Consider the following 24,607-nt stretch of genomic DNA (forward strand, 5'->3'; position numbering starts at 1 on the left):
TTGCAGTCCAGGCCGGTATCTCAGCACAGGGACTCTGTTGGATCTTTGTCCCCTGGCCCACCTCAGTTGGACCAACAATGTCCTCCTGGGGTGTCTCATGGATCCCAGGCTGAGGGTTCTGACACAGACCCCGGCCCCAGACCGACTAAGCGAGCTCGCTTGACAATTCCCTTGACATCCTCATATTGTTCAGGGTCTCAGCGGGGGGAATCTCTAGTTGATGATGCGGACACAGCTGATCAGGATTCTGATCCTGAGGCCGCTCTCAATCTTGATACTCCGGACGGGGACGCCATAGTGAACGACCTTATTGCGTCCATCAATCGTATGTTGGATATTTCTCCCTCAGCTCCTCCGGTGGAGGAGTCAGCTTCACAGCAGGAGAAATTCCGTTTCAGGTTTCCCAAGCGTACACCGAGTATGTTTCTGGACCACTCTGATTTCAGAGAGGCAGTCCAGAATCACCATGCTTGTCCAGATAAGCGTTTTTCTAAGCGCCTTAAGGATACACGTTATCCTTTTCCCCCTGACGTGGTCAAAAGTTGGGCTCAGTGTCCCAAAGTGGATCCTCCAATCTCCAGACTGGCAGCTAGATCCATACTTGCAGTGGAAGACGGGGCTTCACTCAAAGATGCCACTGACAGGCAGATGGAGCTCTGGTTGAAATCCATCTATGAAGCTATCGGCGCTTCTTTTGCCCCAGCATTCGCAGCCGTATGGGCGCTGCAAGCTATCTCAGCAGGTCAAGCGCAAATCGACGCAGCCACACGCACGTCCGCGCCACAGGTGGCGTCCATAACCACACAGACTTCGGCATTTGCGTCTTACGCTATTAATGCTGTTCTGGACTCTGCGAGCCGTACGGCGGTTGCAGCCGCCAATTCGGTGGTACTCCGCAGGGCCTTGTGGCTACGGGAATGGAAGGCAGATTCTGTTTCCAAAAAGCGCTTAACCAGTTTGCTAATTTCTGCCAACCGATTGTTTGGCGAGCGTTTGGATGAAATCATCAAACAATCCAAGGGAAAGGATACATCCTTACCCCAGCCCAAACCGAAAATACCCCAACAGAGGAGGGGGCAGTCGAGTTTTCGGTCCTTTCGGGGCGCGGGCAGGTCCCAATTCTCCTCGTCCACAAGGCCTCAGAAAGATCAAAGGAACTCTGATGCATGGCGGTCTAAGTCACGTCCTAAAAAGGCCACCGGAGGTGCCGCTACCAAAGCGGCTTCCTCATGACTTTCGGCCTCCCCACTCCGCATCTTCGGTCGGTGGCAGGCTCTCCCGCTTTTGCGACACCTGGCTGCCACGGGTAAAAGACCGTTGGGTGAGAGACATTCTGTCTCACGGTTACAAGATAGAGTTCACCTCTCGTCCCCCGACTCGATTCTTCAGGTCATCCCCGCCTCCCGAGCGAGCCGAGGCTCTTCTGCAGGCGCTGGGCACTCTGAAGGCAGAAGGAGTGGTGGTCCCTGTTCCTATTCAGCAACAGGGTCACGGTTTTTACTCCAACTTGTTTGTGGTCCCAAAGAAGGACGGGTCTTTCCGTCCTGTCCTGGACCTGAAACTTCTCAACAAACACGTAAAGACCAGGCGGTTCCGGATGGAATCCCTCCGCTCCGTCATCGCCTCAATGTCCCAAGGAGATTTCCTTGCATCGATCGATATCAAGGATGCTTATCTCCACGTACCGATTGCTCCAGAGCACCAGCGCTTCTTGCGCTTCGCCATAGAAAACGAACACCTGCAGTTCGTGGCACTGCCGTTCGGCCTAGCAACAGCCCCACGGGTTTTCACCAAGGTGATGGCTACTGTAGTAGCGGTCCTCCACTCTCAGGGTCACTCGGTGATCCCGTACTTGGACGATCTGTTGATCAAGGCACCCTCTCTAGAGGCATGCCAACACAGCCTCGACGCTACCCTGGAGACTCTCCAGAGTTTCGGGTGGATCATCAATTTTCCAAAGTCAAATCTGACACCGGCCCAATCGCTGACATATCTTGGCATGGAGTTTCATACCCTCTCAGCGATAGTGAAGCTTCCACTGATCAAGCAGCGGTCACTACAGACAGGGGTACAATCTCTCCTTCAAGGCCAGTCACACCCCTTGAGGCGCCTCATGCACTTCCTGGGGAAGATGGTGGCAGCAATGGAGGCAGTTCCGTTCACGCAGTTTCACCTGCGTCCACTTCAATGGGACATCCTACGCAAATGGGACAGGAAGCCGACGTCCCTCGACAGGAACGTCTCCCTCTCTCAGGCGACCAAAGCTTCCCTTCGGTGGTGGCTTCTTCCCACTTCATTATCGAAGGGGAAATCCTTCCTACCCCCATCCTGGGAGGTGGTCACGACGGACGCGAGTCTGTCAGGGTGGGGAGCGGTTTTTCTCCACCACAGGGCTCAGGGTACGTGGACCCAGCAAGAGTCCTCGCTTCAGATCAATGTGCTGGAAATACGGGCAGTGTATCTTGCCCTGAAGGCGTTCCAGCAGTGGCTGGAAGGCAAGCAGATCAGAATTCAGTCGGACAATTCCACAGCGGTGGCATACATCAATCACCAAGGCGGCACACGCAGTCGGCAAGCCTTCCAGGAAGTCCGGCGGATTTTGATGTGGGTGGAAGCCACGGCCTCCACCATCTCTGCAGTTCACATTCCAGGCGTGGAAAACTGGGAAGCAGACTATCTCAGTCGCCAGGGCATGGACGCAGGGGAATGGTCCCTTCACCCAGACGTGTTTCAGGAGATCTGTTGCCGCTGGGGGGTGCCGGACGTCGACCTCATGGCGTCCCGGCACAACAACAGGGTACCGGTGTTCATGGCACGGTCTCAAGATCCCAGAGCTCTGGCGGCAGACGCCTTAGTTCAGGATTGGTCGCAGTTTCAGCTCCCTTATGTGTTTCCTCCGCTGGCACTGTTGCCCAGAGTGTTACGCAAGATCAGGGCCGACTGCCGCCGCGTCATCCTCGTCGCTCCAGACTGGCCGAGGCGGTCGTGGTACCCGGATCTGTGGCATCTCACGGTCGGCCAACCGTGGGCACTACCAGACCGACCAGACTTGCTATCTCAAGGGCCGTTTTTCCATCTGAATTCTGCGGCCCTCAACCTGACTGTGTGGCCATTGAGTCCTGGATCCTAGCGTCTTCAGGGTTATCTCAAGACGTCATTGCCACTATGAGACAGGCTAGGAAACCAACGTCCGCCAAGATCTACCACAGGACGTGGAAAATTTTCCTGTCGTGGTGCTCTGCTCAGGGTTTTTCTCCCTGGCCTTTTGCCTTGCCCACTTTTCTGTCCTTCCTTCAATCTGGACTGGAAAAGGGTTTGTCGCTCGGCTCCCTTAAGGGACAAGTCTCAGCGCTCTCTGTGTTTTTCCAGAAGCGCCTAGCCAGACTTCCACAGGTACGCACGTTCCTGCAGGGGGTTTGTCACATCGTTCCTCCTTACAAGCGGCCGTTAGAACCCTGGGATCTGAACAGGGTGCTGCTGGTTCTTCAGAAACCACCATTCGAGCCAATGAGAGATATTTCTCTCTCACGCCTTTCGCAGAAAGTGGTTTTTCTAGTAGCAGTCACTTCACTTCGGAGAGTGTCTGAGCTAGCAGCGCTGTCATGCAAAGCCCCTTTCCTGGTTTTTCACCAGGACAAGGTGGTTCTGCGTCCGGTTCCGGAATTTCTCCCTAAGGTGGTATCCCCCTTTCATCTCAATCAGGATATCTCCTTACCTTCTTTTTGTCCTCATCCAGTTCACCAATGTGAAAAGGATTTGCACTTGTTAGATCGGGTGAGAGCACTCAGACTCTACATTTCTCGTACGGCGCCCCTGCGCCGCTCGGATGCACTCTTTGTCCTTGTCGCTGGCCAGCGTAAAGGGTCACAGGCTTCCAAATCAACCTTGGCTCGGTGGATCAAGGAGCCAATTCTCGAAGCCTACCGTTCGGCTGGGCTTCCAGTTCCCTCAGGGCTGAAGGCCCATTCTACCAGAGCCGTGGGCGCGTCCTGGGCTTTGAGGCACCAGGCTACGGCTCAGCAGGTGTGTCAGGCGGCTACCTGGTCGAGCCTGCACACTTTCACGAAACACTATCAGGTGCATACCTATGCTTCGGCGGATGCCAGCCTAGGTAGACGAGTCCTTCAGGCGGCGGTTGCCCACCTGTAGGAAGAGGCCGTTTTACGGCTCTCTTACAAGGTATTATTTTACCCACCCAGGGACTGCTTTTGGACGTCCCAATTGTCTGGGTCTCCCAATGGAGCGACAAAGAAGAAGGGAATTTTGTTTACTTACCGTAAATTCCTTTTCTTCTAGCTCCAATTGGGAGACCCAGCGCCCGCCCCTGTTTTTTTGTGTACACATGTTGTTCATGTTGAATGGTTTCAGTTCTCCGATATTCCTTCGGATTGAAGTTACTTTAAACCAGTTTTTAATTCTTTTCCTCCTTCTTGCTTTTGCACCAAAACTGAGGAGCCCGTGGGAGCACGGGGGGTGTATAGGCAGAAGGGGAGGGGCTTAACACTTTTAAGTGTAATACTTTGTGCGGCCTCCGGAGGCATAGCCTATACACCCAATTGTCTGGGTCTCCCAATTGGAGCTAGAAGAAAAGGAATTTACGGTAAGTAAACAAAATTCCCTTCTTTCATAGATATAGTGCATAGCTATTATAGTCTATGGGCATGTTCACCTTACTGGTTTTTTTTTTCTTAAACAGGTTGGCCACAAAAAAAAAGACGTCCATTTTTTATTTAAATTGTGGCTCAAAATCAAGTGAATGGGACCCTGAAAACAATGGATAACACACAGATGCCATTTTTTGTCATCCATGTGCATGTTTTTAATGCATGCAAGACCCTTTCAATATATATATATTTAAAAAAAAACAAAAAAAAAACGTTAAAGCAAAGCAGGTGCAACAATGACCATAATTGTTGACGATCTGACGTAGCACGAGGATGAAATTTGGTTTGTCTTTTCTCATACAGCTATGATTTCTGGGTTTTAAGGCCTTTAATAAGGAATTCACGTGATATATCAAAAGTAGTGTCCATAGTTATGCTTCATTTGTACCTGCATTGTCATGACTCAGACAGTATTATTTGTTTTATCTACAGTTAACCCCTTTACCACCGGCTGGGATAAAGAATGTTCTAGCAATCCTAATGACTGTCAACAGGAGACAAGGATACGCTTGGAAAAGGTATGTCTGATTTCCTTATTGCCAGAAATGGTTGCCTATTAGGACCTGTAATAAGCAGGGTCTCACAGGCCTCCTGTTAAATGTAAAGCTGACAATGCACTCCAGTACATGAAGCAATCAAACCAGTGGAAGTTCAAGCTCCATAACGGGGCTAAGCAAAAAAAAACAAAAATGCACATAATTTGTATCACCACATCCGGAGCAAATCGAACTATAAGGGCTCATGCGCACGTTGCGTACTTACATGCATTTACGCTGCGTATTGCACTGCAGCGTAAATGCATGTGTCCTGCGCCCCCTGCATAATCTATGTAGATTGTGCATGACCCGTGAGCACGTTGCTTTTATGAACGCAGCGATTTGGGTGCTAAAAATTTGACCCAACTCCGTGCGTTCATAAAAGCAGCATGTCAATTATTCCCTGCGCTATGGATGCAGCTCCCACTCTGTCTATGGTGGGGGAAGCATCCCGAGCGCATGAAATCTGCTTTTTTTTAACAAAAATACTGCATTCATTATGCGGTGTTTCTGCAGCGATTTGAAGCGCACATGTGCTGTCAAATCACTGCAGAATATTCAGGAGTTACGTGCGCATGAGCCCTTAAACTGTCACATTTGTACTCTATGGTGAATGTAAAAAAAATACACCAAAAATGTAGTTTTTTTTGTCCTACTGATACATGAAAATGGAATAAAAGGTAATTAAAAAATGCATCCCTGAAAACAAACTAATTACTGTAAAAAGGAAACCCTCATATGGCTTTGTCAGTGAAGAATTAAAAAAAAAAAAAGTTACAGCTCTCAGAATATGGTGATACAAAAACAAATAATAGTTTGTAAGAAATAGCTTTTATTGTGTAAAATAGCAAAGCATAAAAAATATATAAATCTGATATTGCTGTAGTTGTATTGATCCCAAGGACAAAGATGTCATCACTTTTACAGCACGATGAATGGTGAAAAAGAATAAACAGTTCCTGAATTGCTGTTTTTTTCTTCACTCTACCACCACCACCATCACCAAAAAAAACTATTAAAGAAAATGTAATGTATGCCAAAATGGTATGTTAGTAGAGAAATTGTATAACAGGATCCATTATCCCAGGTGAATGAAGCAAGTGAGGCTAAAGCAACTTTTTAATGAAATAAAAAATTGTCTTTTCATGTTCTGTTATTTGTTGTAAACCACCTGAAATGTTAAATTTCCTGCATAGTGTCACAATTTCCCAGCTCAGTAAACAGGGTGTGCAGGGCTGTCGGTTACTTGAGTGACAGCTCAGTCATCCAACCTGTTGCTGTCTTTTGAGTGACAGCTCAGTCGTCCAGTCTCATTCTGGGAGGTGCTGGGTTTTGGTAATTGTCTCGTTATTTAGCTGAGCAGTTTTTCACAGAACATTGCCAGTTTTAGGGTATGTGCGCACGTTGCTTTTTACCTGCTTTTTTGCTGCTTTTTCTTCCGCGCTGTTTAATGCCAAAATGGATGTGTTCTTCTATTCAAGCAAAGTCTATGGGAATTTGGGTTTCTTGTTCACACTATGTTGTTCAAAATGCTGCCTTTTTGTGGCAGAACTTTGGTCAAAAACTCAGCTTTTCAAAGAAGCAACATGTCAATTGTTTTTGCCATTTGGGTTTTGCACTGCAAAGCTGAGTTTTTGACCAAAGTTCTGCCACAAAAAGGCAGCATTTTGAACAACATAGTGTGAACAAGAAACCCAAATTCCCATAGACTTTGCTTGAATAGAAGAACACATCCATTTTGGCATTAAACAGCGCAGAAGAAAAAGCAGCAAAAAAGCAGGTAAAAAGCAGGTAAAAAGCAACGTGCGCACATACCCTTAGGCTTCTGCTTGGTTGTGCTAGTTGACCTCTTGAATCTGTAACTCTGGCAGTTGGTCTTTTTCTGCCTGACCTTTGACTTTGTTTGACAATCCTTTTGCTTTGTTCCTCTGTTCTAATCCGCTATCCTCCAGGTATTCTGACTATCCCTATAATCTTGACGTGCTCTCCTGGTACCTGACCAAGGAACGTTTCACTATCCTGTCCCATGACTTGTGCATGTAGTGACTAGTGTCATGCTTTCCAGTCCTGTAGTCTGGCTGTAGAAGGTCACAGCGTTTGGCTACACAAGCTGCTCTAACTTTCTTTTTTCCCTGGTTGGAGTTAATGCCTTTCTCTTTAGGACCCAGTGGACCTTTTTAGCTGTTAATCATCAGCACTTTCCTTAGTATCTTTAAATACACTCATTCCCTCTTGTTCTCTACTGGTGATAGGTTTAAAAACCCTTTAGGCTAGGTTCACACACTGCGTTTTTTTGACGCTGCGTTTTTGTGCGTTTTTTGCTGCAAAAACCGCACAAAAACGCACCCGAGTCAAAAACACACGGCCAAAAACGCACGCGTTTTTGCCGCGATTTGGTACGTTTTTTGCTGCGTTTTTGCACACTGCGTCTTTATGCGTTTTTTATCAGTGAACAAAAAAAAAAGGTCTGATGTCATTTCCTTCTTCAATATGTTCTTCGTTCTCCACTAGTGTATGCAGGAGAGCAGACAGCTGCAGAACTACAAGGTTCAGCATACTCCATCCAATAGTGTATGCAGGAGAGCAGACAGCAGCTGCAGAACTACAAGGCTCAGCATGCTCCATCCAGGACTGTATGCTGGAGGGAGAGTCAGGGCCAGCAGACCTACAAGGCTCAGCATCCTCCATCCAATAGTGTATGCAGGAGAGCAGACAGCAGCTGTCGAACTACAAGGCTCAGCATCCTCCATCCAATAGTGTATGCAGGAGAGCAGACAGCAGCTGTCGAACTACAAGGCTCAGCATCCTCCTTCCAGGACTGTATGCAGGAATTCTTTGCCCCCCCCAAACAAAAAAATGACGTGGGCTTCGCCATATTTTTGTATGCTAGCTGGGTACAGCAGGCAGGTACGGGCTGCCCCCAACCCCCAGCTGCCTATTTGTACCCGGCTGGGAACCAAAAATATAGAGAAGCCCTTTTTTTTTTTTTAATTATTAAAAAAATTAATTAATTAATTAAAAAAAAAAAATACTCAATTATGTGCTGATTACCGGCAGCTCCTAGAGCGAGTCTGATCCCGTCCGATCGCTGCAGGAGCTACCGGTAATCAGGGATGAAGTCTCCTGACGCATCCGCTGATAGGTTAAACCGGCCGGCCGCTGGCGTCACCCCGAGACTTACGATCACCTGATGCGTCAGGTGACTGCATCAGGTGATGCATCGCCAGGTCCTGCATCCTGCAGGCATACGTACCTGGGGAGACTGCACACACCCGGAGCGGCGGTACCGGGAGGAGGATCTGGGAGCGGGCATGGCACCGGGAGTCTGCAGACAGGTGAGTATGACTTTTGTTTTTTCTACTGTTCACTTTTGATTTCGCAGCCGCTTCCACCTCCTGCCCGTACATGACGCCGCACGGCAGCATACATGCACAGGACTGGAGGTGGAAGCGGGGGTGACGGTACCTGGAGGATTCACGCTTCTGTGTTTACTGACAGAAGGAATCCTCTTCCTGTACATGTCACTTTACTACCCACCTCCTGCGTTTATAGCTGCGTTTTTGGTCTTAGAAACGCACTAAAACGCACCAAAACGCACCTATTTGCTTTTCTCATTGCATCTTTCACCATCCCATTGCACTCAATGGATGAAAAGCGCAGTGAAAAACACGGGAATAATTGACATGCTGCGTTTTTGTGGCACCACAAAAACGCAGCTGAAAAAAAACGCTGTGTGCAGACAGCAAAAATGAAAACTCATAGACTTTGCTGGGGAAGCAAAGTCATGCAGTTTTCTGAGCAAAAACGCACCCGAAAACTGCGCAAAAACGCCGCGAAAAACGCACTGTGTGAACTTACCCTTACAGATCTTGAGTGCAAGCAGTCAGCTTGTATTCATCTGGAGGAACTTTGTTGTTGCTGCAGTAACTCTCCCTAAGTCATCTGGAGATAACTTATTTGTTTACCATTCCCTGTGTGTTCTCTAGAGCTTAGTGGAGTTGACTAAGCACTCATCACATCTGTTCCCTACCTAGGGCCTATTCCAGGGTCAGGTATCCTGCTCGGTGCATAGGTTCCACACCTATCTACATACCTCCCAACCGCCCCGGATTCTGCGGGATTGTCCTGATTTGAAGGCTTTCTCCCACAGTCCCGAGGCTCACAGCTTACGTCCCGGCTCCTCCCTTCAGTGCAGTGAGTAAATTATATTTTCATCTGCTCTGGGCTATAGGGATGGCCGGGACTCGAACTCGTGAACTTGTCCATAGGCAGCAGCTCTACCACTGAACCGCTGCCTCTATTGAAAAACATAGGAAGATTTGGTAATCTTGACCTCTGTATTGCAGTAGAGAAACCAGAAGTAGATGGATGGATACATGATAGATAGATAATTAGATAGATACATGATAGATAGATAGATAGATAGATAGATAATTAGATAGATACATGATAGATAGATAGATAGATAGATAGATAGATAGATAGATACATGGATGGATGGATAAATAGATGGATAGATATATAGATAGAAGGATAGATAGAGGGATAGATAGATACATGCTAGAGGGATAGAGGGATAGATAGATACATGATAGATAGATAGATACATGATAGATAGATAGATAGATACATGATAGATAGATAGATAGATAGATAATAGACAGAGGGATAGATATATATAATATATACATGATAGATAGATAGATGGACAGATAGATGGATGGATAGATGGATACATGGATAGATGGATCCTTGGATGGATACATGGATAGATAGATAGATAGATAGATAGATTTTTAGATTATACATCCCAGTCCCTATTGTACACTTGCTTTGGCAAAACTAATATGTATTTGGTCCTGTCAATAAAGCTGATTTGATCGATAGATATATAGATAGATAGAGGGATAGATAGATATATAGATAGATAGATAGATAGATAGATACCGTATTTTTTGGACTATAAGACGCACTTGACCATAAGACGCACCCTGGTTTTAGAGGAGGAAAATAGGAAAATAAAATTTTAACCAAAACATATGGTCATGACACACTGTTATGGGGCGAGGATCTGCTGCTGACATTGTTATGGGGGTAATGTCCCCAAATTCTCTACTAAGGTACCCCATTCTGATAAGGATCCTCCTGCCTTGTATATGATCCTGCTCATATACCCCCCATCCTGCTAATAATATACCCCCCCATCCATCCTGCTCATGATATACCCCCATCCATCCTGCTCATGATATACCCCATCTATCCTGCTCATGATATACCCCCATCCATCCTGCTCATGATATACCCCCATCCATCCTGCTCATGATATGCCCCCATCCATCCTGCTCATGATATGCCCCCATCCATCCTGCTCATGATATGCCCCCATCCATCCTGCTCATGAAATGCCCCCATCCATCCTGCTCATGATATGCCCCCATCCATCCTGCTCATGATATGCCCCCATCCATCCTGCTCATGATATGCCCCCATCCATCCTGCTCATGATATGCCCCCATCCATCCTGCTCATGAAATGCCCCCATCCATCCTGCTCATGATATGCCCCCATCCATCCTGCTCATGAAATGCCCCCATCCATCCTGCTCATGATATGCCCCCATCCATCCTGCTCATGATATGCCCCCATCCATCCTGCTCATGATATGCCCCCATCCATCCTGCTCATGATATGCCCCCATCCATCCTGCTCATGAAATGCCCCCATCCATCCTGCTCATGAAATGCCCCCATCCATCCTGCTCATGAAATGCCCCCATCCATCCTGCTCATGAAATGCCCCCATCCATCCTGCTCATGAAATGCCCCCATCCATCCTGCTCATGATATGCCCCCATCCATCCTGCTCATGAAATGCCCCCATCCATCCTGCTCATGAAATGCCCCCATCCATCCTGCTCATGAAATGCCCCAATCCATCCTGCTCATGAAATGCCCCCATCCATCCTGCTCATGATATGCCCCCATCCATCCTGCTCATGATATGCCCCCATCCATCCTGCTCATGATATGCCCCCATCCATCCTGCTCAAGATATGCCCCCATCCATCCTGCTCATGAAATGCCCCCATCCATCCTGCTCATGAAATGCCCCCATCCTTCCTGCTCATGAAATGCCCCCATCCATCCTGCTCATGAAATGCCCCCATCCATCCTGCTCATGAAATGCCCCCATCCTGGTAAATGGCGTGTATCCTGTGGCACAGGAAAAAAAAAATAAACGTTTATACTTACCCTTCCTCACTCCCTGAAGCACCGATCTCTGTCTCAGCTGCAGCGCCGCTGTGTGGAGCCGTCACCGGTGTCTGCAGCATCGCGTCTTCATGTCTGTGCCGGCGGTAAGCTGATCGATTCTGGTGGATACTAGCGGCGCGCACAGCGATGACGTCATCGCGGTGCGCGCTGCTAGTGTCCAGATCAGCTGACCGCCGGCACAGAGAGGAAGACGCGATGCTGCAGGGGGGAGGCTCCACACACGATGACGGGTGAGTACACTGATTCACTGCACCCCGCGCTGATAATGATGCACGGGGGGCAGTGAATACAGCCGCACATGATCACTCCAGGCTGTAGTTGCCAGGGGTGATCACGGCCGGCTGCTAATTATGCACGCACCCCCCTGCCCATCACCCCGCCCACCTGTCAGCGCCGGTTTCGCTGAGAGATGATGGGCGGGAGGATGGGCGTGCATATGTAATGAGCGGGCCCACGTGGTCACGGCAGGCTGTTACAGCCTGCTCGTGCCGCCGATGACCCGCTGCACCGCGGCACCCTCATTCCCCGCAGCCTTATAGTCAGACCATAAGACGCATCCCCCACTTTCCCCCAACATTTGGGGGGGAAAAAGTGCGTCTTATGGTTCGAAAAATACGGTAGATAGAGGGATGGATGAATAGATAGATAGATAATAGATGGATGGATAGAGGGATAGATAGAAAGAAGGATACATAGAGGGATAGATAAATACATAATAGAAGGATAGATAAATACATGATAGAACGATAGATAGATAGATAGATACATGATAGATAGAGGGATAGACAGATAGAGGGATAGATAGATGGATAGATACAGTAGATGGATAGATAGAAAGATGGAAAGATAGGGGATAGATAAATACATGATAGAGGGATAGATAGAAATGCAAGAAGGCCGCGGGCAGTGACGGCATCCTGCCAGAGATGATCAAATACAGTTCCCCAGATATACATGCAGCACTAGCTAAACTATTCACCCACGTCCTGAGTGCCAGCTACTTCCCAAAGAGCTGGAATCAAGGTCTCATAACGCCCATCTACAAGAATGGAGACCGACATGATCCAGCAAACTACAGAGGGATCTGTGTTAACAGCATTCTGGGAAAACTGTTTAACAGCATTATTAATAAAATGATCATCACCTTCCTCACTCAGCGGGACATCCTCAGCAGACGCCAAGCTGGGTTCATGCCAAACCACCGCACCACGGACCACATTTACACCCTGCAAAGCCTCATCAAGACCCACATCCACGGCAAAAAACAGGGGAAAATATTTGCATGTTTTGTGGACTTCAAGAAGGCCTTTGACTCAGTGTGGCACCCAGGCCTGTTCCTTAAACTCCTTGAGAGTGGAATAGGTGGCAGAACCTACGACGTGATCAAGAGCTCATACACTGAGAACCGATGCAGCGTGAAGGTTAACGGAAAGAGGATGGCCTTCTTCCGGCAGTGCCGCGGGGTAAGACAGGGCTGCAGCCTGAGCCCACCTCTATTCTATATCTACATAAATGGACTGGCCTCAGCCTTGGAATCCTCCCCTGCCCCAGGTCTCAGCTTGCATGACCGAGAGGTAAAGATCCTTCTGTACGCAGATGACCTCCTGCTGCTTTCCCCATCCGAAAAAGGCCTCAAAGATAGCCTGGATGTGCTAGAAACATTCAGCACCACATGGGCTTTGCCCTACAACAAAAAGAAGACCAAAGTCATGGTGTTTCAGAAGAGGAAGTATAACGAAACCTCCACTCCCTCCCTCACACTAAATGGCACCACACTGCAGAAGACCAGCAGCTATACCTACCTCGGTCTGGAGCTAAGCCAAACTGGGAGCCTTAAGCAAGCAGCAGAGACCCTGAAAGGGAAAGCATGCTGAACCGTTTATGCTATCAGAAGACAACTGTACCACCTCAAACCACCGGTGAGAGTCTGGCTCAAGATATTCAACAGCGTCATCACACCTATACTGCTGTATGGAAGCAAGGTATGGGGCCCAGTGACCTATCCAGACCAAACAAAGTGGGATTCCAGCCTAACTGAAGTCTTCCATCTGGAGTTCTGCAAATATCTCCTCCAAGTCCATCGCAGCACCTCAAACATAGCCTGTCAGGCAGAGCTGGGCCGATTCCCCTTATGGCTCAGTATACACAAGCGGGCGCTATCACACCAGGCGCACATACAGAACAGTAACCCCAGCTCCTATCATCAAAAAGCCCTGCTGAGCCAGAGCAAGCCAGGAACCCCAGCAGCCAGTACAGCCAAAGTCAGCAACACACCCTGACAAAAGCCCAAATAAAAGAGAGCTCAGAGAGCTGCAAGATGCAATACATTGAGGATTGGAGGAGTAAATTAGAGAACTCCCAGAAACTCACCATCTACCGCTCACTGTGGAGGGACTACACTCTGGCCCCATATCTGGAAAGGTTACGCCACCCCAAAGACAGGCAGACCCTGAGCCTGTACAGACTGAGTGCCCACAGCCTAGAGGTGGAAACAGGGCGGCACCGACAGACATACAAGCCGCGGGAGAGCAGACTGTACCAGCACTGCCAGCAGGGGGCCCTGGAGGACGAGGCGCATTTCCTACTTTACTGTGACAAATACTCAGCAGTGAGGGCCTCTCACTTCCAGATACTTACCGCTCATACCCCGGACTTTCCATTCATGGACGAGGAGAGGAAACTCCGCATCCTACTGGGGGAAGAAGAATCAATGGTGGAGATCGCCGTCCAATATGTCATCACATGTCATAAGATGAGAGGTACTAAAGACCTCCAAATGGACCATCATTCCCCAAATTGTGGCCCCCAACACCCCATCCCCACAACCCTAACCCACTCCCTTGTCACACTTCTTTTTTTTTTTTTTTGCTTTGGCAATGCTAATAGTTTTTTGGTCCTGCCAATAAAGCCTATTTGATTTGATTGGATGGATGGATGGATGGATAGAGGGATAGATAGATAAATGATAGAGGGATAGATAAATACATGATAGATAGAGGGATAGATAGATAGAGAGATAATAGATAAATATATAGATATATGATAGAGAGATAGATAGTTACATGATAGGTAGATAGAGGGATAGATACAGTTAGGTCCAGAAATATTTGGACAGTGACACAATTTTCACGAGTTGGGCTCTGCATGCCACCACATTGGATTTGAAATGAAATCTCTACAACAGAATTCAAGTGCAGATTGTAACGTTTAATTTGAAGGTTTGAACAGAAATATCTGATAGAAATTGTAGGAATTGTACACATTTCTTTACAAACACTCCACATTTTAGGAGGTCAAAAGTAATTGGACAAATAAACCAAACCCAAACAAAATATTTTTATTTTCAATATTTTGTTGCGAATCCTTTGGAGGCAATCACTGCCTTAAGTCTGGAACCCATGGACATCACCAAACGCTAGGTTTCCTCCTTCTTAATGCTTTGCCAGGCCTTTACAGCCGCAGCCTTCAGGTCTTGCTTGTTTGTGGGTCTTTCCGTCTTAAGTCTGGATTTGAGCAAGTGAAATGCATGCTCAATTGGGTTAAGATCTGGTGATTGACTTGGCCATTGCAGAATGTTCCACTTTTTTGCACTCATGAACTCCTGGGTAGCTTTGGCTGTATGCTTGGGGTCATTGTCCATCTGTACTGTGAAGCGCCGTCCGATCAACTTTGCGGCATTTGGCTGAATCTGAGCTGAAAGTATATCCCGGTACACTTCAGAATTCATCCGGCTACTCTTGTCTGCTGTTATGTCATCAATAAACACAAGTGACCCAGTGCCATTGAAAGCCATGCATGCCCATGCCATCACGTTGCCTCCACCATGTTTTACAGAGGATGTGGTGTGCCTTGGATCATGTGCCGTTCCCTTTCTTCTCCAAACTTTTTTCTTCCCATCATTCTGGTACAGGTTGATCTTTGTCTCATCTGTCCATAGAATACTTTTCCATAACTGAGCTGGCTTCATGAGGTGTTTTTCAGCAAATTTAACTCTGGCCTGTCTATTTTTGGAATTGATGAATGGTTTACATCTAGATGTGAACCCTTTGTATTTACTTTCATGGAGTCTTCTCTTTACTGTTGACTTAGAGACAGATACACCTACTTCACTGAGAGTGTTCTGGACTTCAGTTTATGTTGTGAACGGGTTCTTCTTCACCAAAGAAAGTATGCGGCGATCATCCACCACTGTTGTCATCCGTGGACGCCCAGGCCTTTTTGAGTTCCCAAGCTTACCAGTCAATTCCTTTTTTCTCAGAATGTACCCGACTGTTGATTTTGCTACTCCAAGCATGTCTGCTATCTCTCTGATGGATTTTTTCTTTTTTTCAGCCTCAGGATGTTCTGCTTCACCTCAATTGAGAGTTCCTTAGACCGCATGTTGTCTGGTCACAGCAACAGCTTCCAAATGCAAAACCACACACCTGTAATCAACCCCAGACCTTTTAACAACTTCATTGATTACAGGGTAACGAGGGAGACACCTTCAGAGTTAATTGCAGCCCTTAGAGTCCCTTGTCCAATTACTTTTGGTCCCTTGAAAAAGAGGAGGCTATGCATTACAGAGCTATGATTGCTATACCCTTTCTCCGATTTGGATGTGAAAACTCTCATATTGCAGCTGGGAGTGTGCACTTTCAGCCCATATTATATATATAATTGTATTTCTGAACATGTTTTTGTAAACAGCTAAAATAACAAAACTTGTGTCACTGTCCAAATATTTCTGGACCTAACTGTAGATAGATAGATAGATAGATAGAGGGATATCGTAGATAGATGGATAGATGGATACATAGATAAATACATGGATAGATAGATAGATAGATAGATAGATAGATACATGATAAATAGATAGATATATACATGATAGATGTATGGATAGATATATGGAGAGATACAGTACAGACCAAAAGTTTGGACACACATTCTCATGTCTAGAACAACTGTTAAGAGGAGACTTTGTGCAGCAGGCCTTCATGGTAAAATAGCTGCTAAGAAACCACTGCTAAGGACAGGCAACAAGCAGAAGAGACTTGTTTGGGCTAAAGAACACAAGGAATGGACATTAGACCAGTGGAAACCTGTGCTTTTGGTCTGATGAGTCCAAATATGAGATCTTTGGATCCAACCACCGTGTCTTTGTAGAAAAGGTGAATGGATGGACTCTACATGCCTGGTTCCCACCGTGAAGCATGGAGGAGGAGGTGGGATGGTGTGGGGGTGCTTTGCTGGTGACACTGTTCAGGATTTATTAAAAATTGAAGGCATACAGAACCAGCATGGCTACCACAGCATCTTGCAGCGGCATGCTATTCCATCCGGTTTGCGTTTAGTTGGAGCATCATGTATTTTTCAACAGAACAAAAGACCCCAAACACACCTCCAGGCTGTGTAAGGGCTATTTGATTAAGAAGGAGAGTGATGGGGTCCTACGTCAGATGACCTGGTCTCCACAGTCACCAGACCTGAACCCAATTGAGATGGTTTGGGGTGAGGTGGACCGCAGAGTGAAGGCAAAAGGGCTAACAAGTGCTAAGCATCTCTGGGAACTCCTTCAAGACTGTTGGAAAACCATTTCCGGTGACTACCTCTTGAAGCTCATCAAGAGAATGCCAAGAGTGTGCAAAGCAGTAATCAAAGCAAAAGGTGGCTACTTTGAAGAACCTAGAATATAAGACATATTTTTGATGCCTTCAATGTGAATCTACAATTTTTAGAGTCAGGATAATAAAGAAAACTCTTTGAATAAGGAGGTGTGTCCAAACTTTTGGTCTGCACTGTATATGTATAGATAGATGAGACATGATAGCTAGATAGATAGATAGATAGATAGATAGATAGATAATAGAGGGATACATATATACTAGTTACATGATAGATAAATTCTGTATCTCTTTATAGGTGGAGGAAAGAGATTTAATTTGTTCCCATAAAACTACTATAAGGCTATGTGCGCACTTTGTGTCGAGGTAGTTGCAGTTCTAAACGCATCCTCTGGCAGAAATGGTCTTTGTCAAATTTTGTTTTGACCTCAAAAACGCTATAAATACGCTTGCATTTTTACCGCGATTTCCATGCTTTTTCATTGCTTATAGTCAGATGCATTTTGAAGATACACAACTAAATAAAGTTTAAGCATTCAAACACTATGAAAAAAAAGGGAAAAAAATGATAATAAATATCATGAATAAAATCATACACAAAATAGCTGTTTTTATTAAAATGATAACTGTTTGTTAATATTTATGTATAAAATAACGTTAAACTATTGATTTTCATAAATTTAATTGTTGGACTATGTGTGTGTGTAAAGGGACAAATCATGCCCTTAATATAATGTCAAAAACGCATGCATTTAATTTGTCAAAAACGCATGTTTTCAGCATCAAAAAAGCATGTAAAACGCTAGAATTTTGATGTAGAATGCGTTTTGCAAATTCTCATTGACTCTAATGATAGCAAAACGCTGCCAAAATGGCAAAAACAATTGACATGCTGCTTCTTTAAATGCTGAGTTTTTGTCAAAATTTCTGCATCCAAAACGCTGCGTTTTAAACAGCATTGTGCGCACAAGAAATCCCACTTTCCCATTAACTTTGCTGGAGAATCAAAATGCATGCATTTTGGCATTAAAACGCTGCAGTTGAAAACGCTGCGGAAACGCATGTGTGACGCCCTGGACTAGCCAGGTAGTCACAGATAGGGCCCCGCATTACACCAGTCCCTAACTAGGTAACACCAGCCAACCACATAAAACCCTAGTCATCTCCCTCAGGGCTGGATGGACCCACCAGGGGGCGGAGCCAGGCGGTTGGCCACGCCCACCGAGGAGTTCAGAGAACCTGAGGCAGGAAACACAGTCAGTTTTAAAAAGAGTTCAGTTTGAAAGGGGAGTGGAGGTGGTCAGGTCTGTGTGACAGGCTTGTGACAGACAGACAGGTGCCAGGGTTGGAGACCGGGCACCTTTGGCTAGGAGGCATACGGAGGCCTCTGCCTGCAGGAGCCGGGAAGTCGGCTCGGTAGAACCGTGGTGGACCGGGACAGGGTAGTGGCCCGCCGGTGCCGACCCGGGGAACCGACTCGTAAACTGGAGCACAAGAGGGGGTACTCAGACCCTGAAACGAGGAAACTACTGTACTGAGTTAATTAACTGATTGCGGTCTGGACTTTAGGTCCTTTCCCACCCAAAGTCCCTCAGTCCCTCATAGAAGATAGCCCAACGAGGGGGATAGAAAGCCACCGCCAAGGCTCAGAGATCCCACGGGCCAGGGTCTGCGGGCAAATAGGCTCTTCCGACATCCACAAGCCGGAGAGCGGACTCCTGACGCTGCAAGCGCAGGTAGTCCAACATCTCAAACAGGTGCAGGAGAAAGGCAGAGACCACCAACCGGGTGGGGGAACCCAACTGCAGCCGGCTGCGGGCACCGACCACCATCATCTTGGTTTACCAGAGACTCCAGTGTTTCATTCTAATAGTGAGTACACCAGTGCCCTCTGGCCGCCCATCTCCCTGCACCGCCAAAACACCCCCAACGGGTCCCGGGGCCACCATCCCTGCTCACGGAAGGGTTAACAACTTGCTGCATACCATCTCCCCCGGGTGCCCCATAACTGCAGCGGTGGTGTCCACCTTCACCACATCCCGTTGGTGGCGTCACAAACTTAAAACACGGCTCCGGCCGTACACCTATGGCCCAAAACCGCCAACTCCCCTTTTAGATCGGAGTGACCGCAGGGGTCCCCGGGTCCGGAGACGCTCGAGCCACCCACCAGCGAGCCCGGATCCAAGCGGCTCGGTTGCAGCCGAGCACAGGGCGGCACACATGGAAAAACGCAAAGTGCGCATACAGCCTAAAGAAATGAGAAAAAAATAAGTATATAAAAAAAATGTGTTTATTTTCACCACCTTGGACTCAAACCAGCAACTTTCAAACAGGTGTCCAGGTTTTTTTATCGATGAACCTACAATGCAGCCTCCGATTACACAGCAGATTGCACAAGATATAGAGATCTATTGTACAGAGCAGGAATGTATTCTAGAGAGAGAGGAAAATTGTTTTTTTTTTCTTCTAATAAAATTACTAAAAATAATAAAAAAAAATTGAATAATGTAATTTTATTACACTTTTTTGTAAAATAATAAACATCACAAATAAGCAAATAACATGGACATATTTGGTGTCCCTGTAATCGTAACAACCAGAGCAACACAGCGATCAGATTATTTATGGGGGTCGGTAAATGGCGTAAAAAAAATGGTGCAATTTATTATTTTTCTTTATTTAAACCCATAAAAAATGTAATAAAAATGTATTGTTGAGGCCGTGTTCACACGTAGCGTAAATGCAGCATTTTTTCTGCAGGTGTCTGCACCACGAGCGCAATAACAATCTCCTCTGATTATTGTGTGTTTGCCGTATATTTTATGCATTGTCCCCCTTATTTGATACATGTTTGTTGCAGATGTGAATCCTGAAGCTTATAAAGAAAAAAAAACACCAAAACCGCAGAATTCAGCGGCGTCTTTAGACACAAAAGACATCACATCCACTTTGCTTGGACAATTAGTCCATGTTCACATGTAGTGTAAATGCTGCATTTTTTTTTCTGCAGTTTTTTTTTGCACATATATTCTGCTGTGTTTAATTGTCCAAGCAAAGTGGATGTGATTGCATGAAAAGACGCTGCTGAAATCTGAGCTTTTGGTGCTTATTTTTTCTCTAGAGGTTTCTATGTGGAACTTAAAAAAACGCAGGAAAAAGCTTCTCTGTACTATAAAAAATACCATATTTTTCCCTTTATAAGACGCACTTTTGTTCCCCCAAATTTTGGGGGAAAGTAGGGGGTGCGTCTTATAATCCGAATATACGGGGGGGTGTATATATATATATATAATATATATATATATATATATACAGTGCCTACAAGTAGTATTCAACCCCCTGCAGATTTAGCAGGTTTGATAAGATGCAAATAAGTTAGAGCCTGCAAACTTCAAACAAGAGCAGGATTTATTAACAGATGCATAAATCTTACAAACCAACAAGTTATGTTGCTCAGTTAAATTTTAATACATTTTCAACATAAAAGTGTGGGTCAATTATTATTCAACCCCTAGGTTTAATATTTTGTGGAATAACCCTTGTTTGCAATTACAGCTAATAATCGTCTTTTATAAGACCTGATCAGGCCGGCACAGGTCTCTGGAGTTATCTTGGCCCACTCCTCCATGCAGATCTTCTCCAAGTTATCTAGGTTCTTTGGGTGTCTCATGTGGACTTTAATCTTGAGCTCCTTCCACAAGTTTTCAATTGGATCAGGAGACTGACTAAGCCACTGCAACACCTTGATTTTTTCCCTCTTGAACCAGGCCTTGGTTTTCTTGGCTGTGTGCTTTGGGTCGTTGTCTTCTTGGAAGATGAAATGACGACCCATCTTAAGATCCTTGATGGAGGAGCAGAGGTTCTTGGTCAAAATCTCCAGGTAGGCCGTGCTATCCATCTTCCCATGGATGCGGACCAGATGGCCTGGCCCCTTGGCTGAGAAACAGCCCCACAGCATGATGCTGCCACCACCATGCTTGACTGTAGGGATGGTATTCTTGGGGTCGTATGCAGTCCCATCCAGTCTCCAAACGTCACGTGTGTGGTTGGCACCAAAGATCTCGATCTTGGTCTCATCAGACCAGAGAACCTTGAACCAGTCTGTCTCAGAGTCCTCCAAGTGATCATGAGCAAACTGTAGACGAGCCTTGACATGACGCTTTGAAAGTAAAGGTACCTTACGAGTTCGTCTGGAACGGAGACCATTGTGGTGGAGTACGTTACTTATGGTATTGACTGAAACCAATGTCCCCACTGCCATGAGATCTTCCCGGAGCTCCTTCCTTGTTGTCCTTGGGTTAGCCTTGACTCTTCGGACAAGCCTGGCCTCGGCACGGGTGGAAACTTTCAAAGGCTGTCCAGGCCGTGGAAGGCTAACAGTAGTTCCATAAGCCTTCCACTTCCGGATGATGCTCCCAACAGTGGAGACAGGTAGGCCCAACTCCTTGGAAAGGGTTTTGTACCCCTTGCCAGCCTTGTGACCCTTCACGATTTTGTCTCTGATGGCCTTGGAATGCTCCTTTGTCTTTCCCATGTTGACCATGTATGAGTGCTGTTCACAAGTTTGGGGAGGGTCTTAATTAGTCAGAAAAGGCTGGAAAAAGAGATAATTAATCCAAACATGTGAAGCTCATTGTTCTTTGTGCCTGAAATACTTCTTAATACTTTAGGGGAACCAAACAGAATTCTCGTGGTTTGAGGGGTTGAATAATAAATGACCCTCTGAATAAACTTTTCACAATTTAAAAAAAAAATAAAAAAAGAAATAACATTCCTTTTTGCTGCAGTGCATTTCACACTTCCAGGCTGATCTACAGTTCAAATGTCACAATGCCAAGTTAATTCCGAATGTGTAAACCTGCTAAATCTGCAGGGGGTTGAATACTACTTGTAGGCACTGTATATATATATATATATATATATATATATATATATATATATATATATATATATATAATATAATATATATATATATATATATATATATATATGTATACTGCTGGGTCCAGGGGTGGTGGGGCAGCTCTGGAGGGATGCTGGGCGCTTGTGAAAACTGCAGGAGGGAGCCTTTGATCTCCTGCTCCCGCTCATATAATATGCACTGCCGCTGTCCATCACCGTGGTGCTGAAACCACACCGCGGCAATGGGCTGGGGCAGAGGCACATATTATATCTGCTTGCGCCCTCCTTTGATCGCACATGAACCCCCCTGTGTTAGATATGGCCCCCATACTGCTGCCCATAGTAAAATAAAAAAAGCTTTACTTACCTCCAGCGCTGATCTCCCGGTGTTGCTGCTGCTGTCTGTGATCAGGCACGCAGAGATGATATCACTCTGCTGTGCCGATCACATGACCGGCACTGAGAACCAGGAAGTGGAGGAGGAGCAGCAGCACGGAGGGAGACACGAGGAGGGACAGCGCTGAGAAGGTAAGGAAACAGTGTTTTATTTTACTATGGGCAGCAGCATGGGGGTCATATCTAACACAGGAGAGGTGTGCCATCTATAGTGGCCATGGGCACCAGTATGGGGGCTATATCTAACAGGGGAGGTGTGCCATCTATAGTGGCCATGGGCAGCACACATGGGGGCCATATCTAACACAGGGGAGGTGTGCCATCTATAGTGGCCATGGGCAGCACACATGCGGGCCATATCTAACACAGGGGAGGTGTGCCATCTATAGGGGCCATGGGCAGCACACATGGGGGCCATATCAAACACAGGGGAGGTGTGACATCTATAGGGGCCATGGGCAGCACAGGGGAGCATGTGCCATAAATAGGGGACATGTGCCAGCAATAGGGGATGTGTGTCATCAATGGGGGACATGTGGCATCACTGGGGGACGTGTCCCAGCACAAGGGGGCTATATTCAATATAAGGGGGCCATATCCAGATTAAGGGGGGCTAATTTTAGGATGGGGGGCTATGAGGGACATATACCCTATATGATTTGTTAGACGGACACTGGCATTATAAGATGGACCCCATTTAACATTAAAAAAAAATTCTCTTTTCCTTCACCAAATTTGGGGGTGCGTCTTATAATCAGGTGCGTCTTAGCAAGCGAAAAATACGGTACTTAAAAACACAGATTCACATCTGCACCAAAAACGCATTAAATAATAGAGAAAAGGCAGAAAAAATGCAGCAAATATGGACTGTGTAGTGTGGTGCAGACAGCGGCAGAAACAAAAAGTAACAGCATTTATGAACGTATGAACACGGCCTTACAGGCACAAATAAGCAACATGTCATATAGTGACACATATCAATATAAAAAATTTCTGGCTGCTATGACTATGAGTGAACAGTCCGGGGCATCTGCTGAATGACCCTTACTGCCAAATGGGTGTGGCTAGGGCGTGGTAAAAATTTGCTGCGGCGCACATAGCGCACCGCAGACTTTGTCCCACTTTCCTTTCTTCAAAAGTTGGGAGGTATGTATCTAGGGTGGGCAGGGGAGTTATGGGCCAGCGGAAGGTTTGGCCAGTGGTCAACATCTCCCCCTTCCTTAGACACAGGGTTTCCCTTCCCTTCTTTTTTGCTGTTCACTTGGTACTTCCCCATACCTACTATCACACACAGATTTTGAATACTTTGTGTGATGCTCATGTGACCTTAGCTATAAAGTGAAATGCTCCCGAAGGCCTCCTTCACAAACCCATATGAAACAAGTACATGAAAAAATGGTATCAGTGTTTTGGATCAATGTGTCATCCGTGTGTCTGTTTCTTCCCATCAGTCATCAGTGTTATTACAGTATGAATACAGAAATAGATATATAAATCACAGGGTTTCTCTTAAACTTTGCAATGTTAAACATTGACAACACATGACTGGCATACTTAAAGTAGACATGGGGTAAATGTTTCTTAGTTAAGAGTAACTAAACGTTTTGATTTTTCAGAATTAGCAGGCACTTAAATTGCCCCACACTGATCGTGCAATAGACATCTGAGAACTGCACAGCTCCGCAAACATGAGCACACGTTTGTATTCTGGCCTGTAGAATGCTCAGGTGTTTTCACTAGAAAGCCAGGGAGGGCTTCAGTGCCTACTATTGAATATGTACTCACAGACAAGAGCTATTGACTTATCGGTGGGAGTCAATTCAAGTGGTCTCTAAATATGAAACATCAAGTAGAAAATGTAGTCACTGTTTAACCCTTTAATAACGTATGACATACAGTTATGTCATATATGGGCTCCCTTATTTTGATACAGACTTCATAGCCGAATCTGCATCTTTCTCAGCAGATGATGGCTGTGACATCCAGTCATCATCTGCCTCTAACAACTGCACTTGGAGCGAAGCAGAACCTGCGGCTGTTACCACCCTGTTAAATTCCGCTGTCAATCTCTGACAGTGACATTTACTGTGCACTGGCATGGGGGTGTGTCATTCTGTGACCGATTAGTTGCCATGGCAGTGGGAGGTCTGATGAAACCCCCCAAACAACCTCCCGTGCCTTGACGGTACTCTCGTGAAAGCCAGTTTATACCTGACGTTCATAGGAGACTG

General features: G+C 46.3%; 1 protein-coding gene across 3 annotated transcripts in view; it reads left to right on the plus strand.

Moving 5' to 3' along the window:
- ZPBP2 (zona pellucida binding protein 2) overlaps nt 1-24,607 on the plus strand; it is a 168,615-nt gene that overhangs the window by 95,397 nt on the left and 48,611 nt on the right. For all 3 annotated transcript variants that reach the window (XM_075347669.1, XM_075347672.1, XM_075347670.1), the window contains one exon: nt 5,097-5,182. In XM_075347669.1, coding sequence (XP_075203784.1) covers nt 5,097-5,182 — 86 coding nt within the window. The remainder of the gene's footprint in view (nt 1-5,096; nt 5,183-24,607) is intronic.

This window comes from Anomaloglossus baeobatrachus, chromosome 5 (assembly GCF_048569485.1).
Source record: "Anomaloglossus baeobatrachus isolate aAnoBae1 chromosome 5, aAnoBae1.hap1, whole genome shotgun sequence".
In the NCBI taxonomy this organism is placed as follows: Eukaryota; Metazoa; Chordata; class Amphibia; order Anura; family Aromobatidae; genus Anomaloglossus; species Anomaloglossus baeobatrachus.